Source organism: Cynoglossus semilaevis, chromosome W (genome assembly GCF_000523025.1).
Source record: "Cynoglossus semilaevis isolate Cse_v1.0 chromosome W, Cse_v1.0, whole genome shotgun sequence".
In the NCBI taxonomy this organism is placed as follows: domain Eukaryota; kingdom Metazoa; phylum Chordata; class Actinopteri; order Pleuronectiformes; family Cynoglossidae; genus Cynoglossus; species Cynoglossus semilaevis.
Window position 1 is genome coordinate 9,428,436 of NC_024327.1, and position 6,612 is coordinate 9,435,047.

Below are 6,612 nucleotides of genomic sequence, written 5' to 3' on the forward strand. Positions count from 1 at the left end.
CACAGCAAAAGATTAGTTCACGGCGAAAGATTAGTTCACAGAGAATGATTCGTGCACAGCGAAAGATTAGTTCACAGAGAATGATTCGTTTGCAATGAATGATTAGTTCACAGAGAGTGATTCGTTTGCAATGAAAGATTAGTTCACAGTGAAAGATTAGTTTGCAGAGTAATTAGATCGTAGTGAAAGATTAGTTAACAGTGAAAGTTTAGTTCAAAGAGAGTGATTCGTTCGTAGTGAAAGATTAGTTCGCAGAGTGTGATTTGATCGCAGTGAGTGATTAGTTCGCATGTGAAGATTAGTTTGCAGAGAGTGATTTGTGAGTGATTCGTGAGTTCAATATGAACAAATATTTAATATGACTCGGTAGTCACGAGTCACGAATCTTTCATATGACTCGGGAGTCACGAGTCATAAGAAAGTTAATTTTGAACGAATCACTCGCGAACGACACATCACTAGTTCACGGCGAAAGATTAGTTCACAGAGAATGATTCGTTCACAGCGAAATATTAGTTCATGGCAAAAGATTAGTTCACGGCGAAAGATTAGTTCACAGAGAATGATTCGTTCACAGCGAAATATTAGTTCATGGCAAAAGATTAGTTCACGGCGAAAGATTAGTTCACAGAGAATGATTCGTTCACAGCGAAATATTAGTTCATGGCAAAAGATTAGTTCACGGCGAAAGATTAGTTCACAGAGAATGATTCGTTCACAGCGAAATATTAGTTCATGGCAAAAGATTAGTTCACGGCGAAAGATTAGTTCACAGTGAAAGATTAGTTCACAGTGAAAGATTAGTTTGCAGAGAGTGATTTGTGAGTGATTCGTGAGTTCAATATGAACAAATATTTAATATGACTCGGTAGTGGAGTAGGTGGAGCGTTGTTTGTTGCTATTTGGCGTTTTTGTGCGCGGACCTGGTTCCGCGGGTTGAAGCGGGCTGTGGGGAAAGAGAGAGTCCGAGGTGCTGCACGGGTCGGAAAAACCAGTGTTCTGAGTACAGCAGGAGGAAAACGGTGTGCTACTGTGACACCTACTGTCTAAAGACAGGAGACTGCTGCGAGGACTACCCGCGCGTGTGCCAGTTATCTGGTGAGTTGGACGCCATCTCAGGCCATTTCAGTATATATATATACTACATATGTAATTTTTCCAACAGAAAAATTACATCAATATGTAGTAGATCCTCTTTTTGCAGAAATAACAGCCTCTAACGCTTCCTATAGCTTCCAATGAGGGTCTGGATTCTGGTTGAAGGTATTTTTGACCATTCTTCTTTACAAAACATCTCCAGTTCAGTCAGGTTTGATGGTTTCCGAGCACGAGTCATATGACTAAGATGACAAGCGTGAATCTTTTTAAAAAAAGGCGGAAACAATGAAGGTAAGAGGAGGTTTCCCACTGAACTTCAGTATCACCGCTGTAAAGGTTGTGTACAGAAGGCCCTCCTGTGGAGAGAAGAAGAACCACAGAACAATGCCATTATTTACTCTTCAGTGGTTGTAAATGAGTAGAGACCGTGGAAGAGACAGTGATCAATATTTCCACTTCTATAGCACTAAGTGTCCACTGATCCTTGTGGTGACGTAATTTTAATTAACTGAAGATGTTGAAAAAACTACGAATTAAAGACGAATTAATTAATTGGATTCAGACATTTATATCATGCAGATCATCTAGGTTTCCAACCATTCGACTAACTAATCACAACTTCTTTGGGATCTACTGGCAAGTTGGCAGACTTTGTTTGACATTACTGCCCTCTATCGGATCTCCTTGGCATTTCAAAACGGTATTGTTTTGAAATGCTTTATAAAGTGTAAATAACTATAGGGCTAACATCTGAGGGATTTTGTTTGTTTTTTTTGCAGAATTTATTCTGCATTTAAATGGAATTCTGTGAAAACAACCTGCATATATAAACACAATTGTAAATGACTCATTATATTTAATACATACATTAATATAACAGTTACCTTCACGTGTGTGAAGATCTTCGTGTCTTTGCTACTCTATGGCAATGGTAATACTTTGAGTATCAAATATATAGGTGTAATATTTATGCATTAGAAATATAATTAATTTTTTTTCAGTTAATATAGCTTCAATTACTGTCTATACCAAAGAAACTGTAAAGAGGCTTCGTTAACAGTGATTATAAATTATCATTATTGGACACTAAAATAATCAGTCCCAAACTTTTTTTCTGGGACTGTTAGGTTCAAACTAACATATACGACGACAAAGTAACAAAACAAAAGACGTCTTGATCTTTTACTTGCTCTTTTATTGAGTTTATAAAAGTATCAGATTACATATCATGTGATCATGTGTGAGTATATGGATGGATATGGAGTAAGAAGGTGGATGTGAATGTGGGTGTGAACACAAACAGCTTCTTAAAGTGACAGTACAGCATGAAGCAATGATAATAAATAAAATTCTTCCAACAAGACCTATGGGTGAAAGTCACAAACCTTCGCGACCCAAGTCAATAGACATTATTCGTAAACTCCTGGGAAACATGATGCGAGATGACCCCAAAAAAAAAAAAAATCTTGCAACCCAGTCTTTGGGAAACAATGGATTAGAAGACACATAATTGGAATCCACAGGGAAAAAAAACAGTGACCTCCCTGTCTGGTTCTCCTTCTTCCTGTCTCCCATGGTTTTCTGCAGCATGATACTTTCTATCAGATGGAGAGAAAAACAGATGAAAAGCAGAGAGAGAGAGAGAAAAAAGAACAACAACGTGAATGCTTTTAAGTTATGGAATGCTCCTTTTTTGAGTGTTTAAATCCCCCACAATGTTGAGTCTAGGATAAAAAAACCTGTTGTTTATTGCACAAGATTCATCACAATTCAACACACATTGGAATAGAAAATATGTGTAGTAGTATTTTGACCTGAACTCAGTAAAAAAAAAAAAAAATCAAACATTTTGGCCCCATAAAAAGTGATTATTTCTGCAGTTTGGAAAATACTTTAAAACAATCAAGACGGTACTACATTTAGATTGTAGTGAATTGATACAATGACAAAAAATACAACTTGACCAGAGGTTTTTGGAGTAAAAGTAAAACTTTAAAAGAGAAATTTCACCAACAGTTAAACAGCTACCGATCATGACTGGTGTCCAGTGGAAGTAAATAACGGAAAGTGGTAGCTTGCAAAGAACCAACTCATGTTGTCTTTCACTTGCAATTATATTTTGAGAATATTAAGCTAAGAAAGAAAGTCTAACGCTAGAGCTGTAAACATAAAATTTTTAATTCCCTTTGAATTTAGTCACTCATTTGGCTTGAAACTAAATAAAAAATGCAATAAATAGTAGACATCGCAGCTCAAAAAATGTCATTCATATGGATATAATTATCCAATTTATATAAAATAATTAATAATATTCATAAGCTGTAATCAGTTGGCTGAGATCACAGTTCGATTTGTTTTTTAATGATAGACTTTTTCACAGTGTATCAGGTTGGTCTTTTGGCACATGAATAAAATATATTAATACATCTCTAATGCTGTTAATAAATTAAGAACATAGTATAAAAATAAATGTTGTATTAAAACTGCAAAATCATTCTAATAAAGGCTTGTTGATGGAAGCCACTACAGTTGTTTGTGAGTGTAAACAGCGCCATCGTAGGCACAACACAGAGTAATACTCATTTAAAATCTACCTCAGTATGACAGCTGTGTATTGTACTGGGTAGGATTAGCATATCAGTATACCAGCTGCGAAAAAACAACTTTTCACCGAAAGAGTTAAGTTTAGTTGGTGAAACAAGGCTGGACAAAAATGTAAATATTTGAAAAGTAACTTGAAAAACTAACCAGGTTAATAAGTTTTTTTTACTAATATATTGATGTAGGACTTGTCAATGTATGATAAACCTACATTGTGAACCTGTGTGACTCATCAGCAGTCCACCAAGGCTCCACAGCTGTCTAAACGTTTGTCACACTCGCTCTTTCTCTTTCAGCTCTTGTGAGCTCTCTAACTTCCTGTCTCCTCCAGGAGACACTGATCTAAGTTCAGCTTTGTTCGCCTCGACACACTCCGCTCTAAGTTTGACGATACAGCTGTGTTTTTTTTTAACTAAACTTGGATCTGTGTCTGTTTCCCAGGAAAGCAGGAAGCGGGACACTCTTCAGTCCATCTTCCAGACGGCATTCAGGACCTTGACCACCTCCTCGTAGATGATGAAAACTATGGCCACGTCCAGACAGACGCGGCCCAGACGAGGGACCGTCCCTTTATAGAAACTAGAAAGAACAAAAGAGACAAAGTTACAAAGATGAGAACCCCTGGTGTGTCATCACTGAGGGGAAAAGACATTGTTATGACGTGTCACTGATTCAACGGTTGATCTAAGGACACGGAACGCTTCAGATACAGTATAAAACAAAATCACTTGTAAGCTGAGAAAGCAAATAAAGGGGGTTGAGGTTTAAAGATAACAGGAAGGAACCTGCTGTGACACCAACTTAAACAGAGTGGGGGTGTACTCACGCAGCCAAGCCTTCATATCTCAGGATCTTCACAGCACAGTCAACTGTGCTTTTATATTTATGAGCCTCCAGACCCTGAGGAAAAGAAAAGGATGTCCACTGTCAGCTTTTGGCAGGAGGAGAGTTTTTGGATTTTTTTTTTTTTTTTATTAAACAAAAACAATCTTCGTATGACCTACCTGCATCCGGGTCTTGATGACATCCAGTGGAGTGTTTCCAAACACACTGGCTGCTCCTGCTATGGCTCCAAAGAGATCGGTCACCAGGGGTTTCATTTCCCTGTTGGGGTCATCACCTGGTGAAAGGTCACATTACAAGGTCAATCATATGTTACTCATAATAATGCTTGACATAGTTCTAAGAACTTTGACTTCATCTAAACTGAACCCCAGTGTAAATACAGTGAAGGGATTTGCATGTGAAAAATCATTGTGTGTAAAACCAAATACTACTACAATACTGCCATGAGGATCCATGAAATGATTCTAACTTAGGTTAAATATTTATTTATTGTATTAGTTCAGTAATATGATATAATTTTATTCCTTCATTTGTGATATCTGACTGTTTCTGTTTACACAGAAAGCTGAAGCCAATCAAACACTACCTTAGAAACCAAGGTGCAAACCCAGGAGAGGTGATTTTCTTATTACCCCCTGCAGCTATTCCCTGTCCACTGCTGAGCAGCTGGGGTAATCACACTGTTGTGTTCAGTTCACCAACATGCCCTCAGATATCTGACTAGTTTTCTAAGGTAATCTAACCTTTTTTTCCCTACTAAAATATTCTTTATAACTTGCCTTTGTAAATGTTTACTGAATAAATTAAGTCATTTATCATTCTTTTTTATCCTACAGAGACTGACCTTTATACCAGTTCTTCAGAGAGGTCACTACAAAGAATCGAATGGCCTGGTTGGAGCCTTGTTTGAGGACAGTGGCAGTGAGACCCTGGTAAGATCCTCTTAGACCTATGTGAACAAAAACAGCAAGAAGAATTTACATTTTATTGGATTTATGGCTGGATTCTAAGCCTGCACCACCAACTTTGACCAGAAGATAGCAGAGAAATCACATGATTTTGCTGCTGCTCTTTACCTTGCTGTCTGACTATTTCTCCAACTCCATGGAAGAAACCCCTGTATTTGGGGTTCGCAGACGTCTGGTCGTGAATAAATTTCACCTTGAGAGATAAGAAAAGAACAAGTTGATAGTCATCCAATCAGAAAGCCATAGTGTTACTGAGAAATCTGCAGAAAACAGCAGAGATGTATCATCTGACTGTCTTTGCAGATAATGTTAAAGGAATTAGAAAAATAAGCTCCAGTAAAAAGTGATGTTTTTGACAAAGGCAGACGTGTGTGATGATTTGATTTATTCTACGCTGTTTAGAAATACAGTTGTCATGGTTACATTGGTGAGTCCAAAAGGCATTACCAGGTATTCAAAGTGGCCAAGGGGGGTATTGAAACGTGTCTTCCACTCATCTCCCTTTCTGATCCTGACAAGATGGTAGGCATTCTGCAGGTCCAGTTTGGAGAAGATGGTGGCTCCCTGTAAAGACTTGAAAGCAGAACTGATCAAAGGTAAAGGATATTTGTTCTTTATGGTGATGTTGTTAAGTCCACGTTAGTCAATGCATGGTTGCAGAGTCTTATCCTTTTTGGATACAAAGAAGAAACCAGCACCCAGAGGAGAAGAGGAGGGACGGATGATTCCTGCGGTCAGAGAGTCATGAATGTATCTTTCCATAGCCTCTCTCTCTGGGCGAGTTATACAGTCGATTAGAGGGCAGGGGAGCACCTGGAAGGATCTCAATGGCACAGTCATAGGGACGATGAGGAGGCAGAGAAAGAGCTTGTTGTTTACTAAAAACTTCTCCTAAGTCATGGTAGACAGAAGGAATGGATGTCAAATCAGGAGATTCAGGAGCAGAGGAGGGAGACTCAGTTTTCACAGGTGTGAGAGCAGACTGCAGACATGTCTTATGTCCTCGTTATTTGTCTGCAAAGTGTCTTGTGTTATCCGTTACACCCGCGCCGAACTTTGCACCGCGCCGAACATCGCAAGGCGCTCAACACCACTGCGG

At 38.5% G+C, this 6,612-nt stretch overlaps 1 protein-coding gene across 1 annotated transcript; it reads right to left on the reverse strand.

The window, feature by feature from the left end:
* Window positions 1-3,479: 3,479 nt before the first annotated feature.
* LOC103397143 (tricarboxylate transport protein, mitochondrial-like) lies at window positions 3,480-6,152 on the reverse strand (the record flags this gene model as incomplete). Its single annotated transcript, XM_025052701.1, has 6 exons — window positions 3,480-4,278; window positions 4,526-4,599; window positions 4,704-4,819; window positions 5,390-5,494; window positions 5,622-5,706; window positions 5,961-6,152. Coding segments are annotated over 6 exons (687 nt in total), but the record flags the coding sequence as incomplete, so codon positions are not given.
* Window positions 6,153-6,612: the final 460 nt, after the last annotated feature.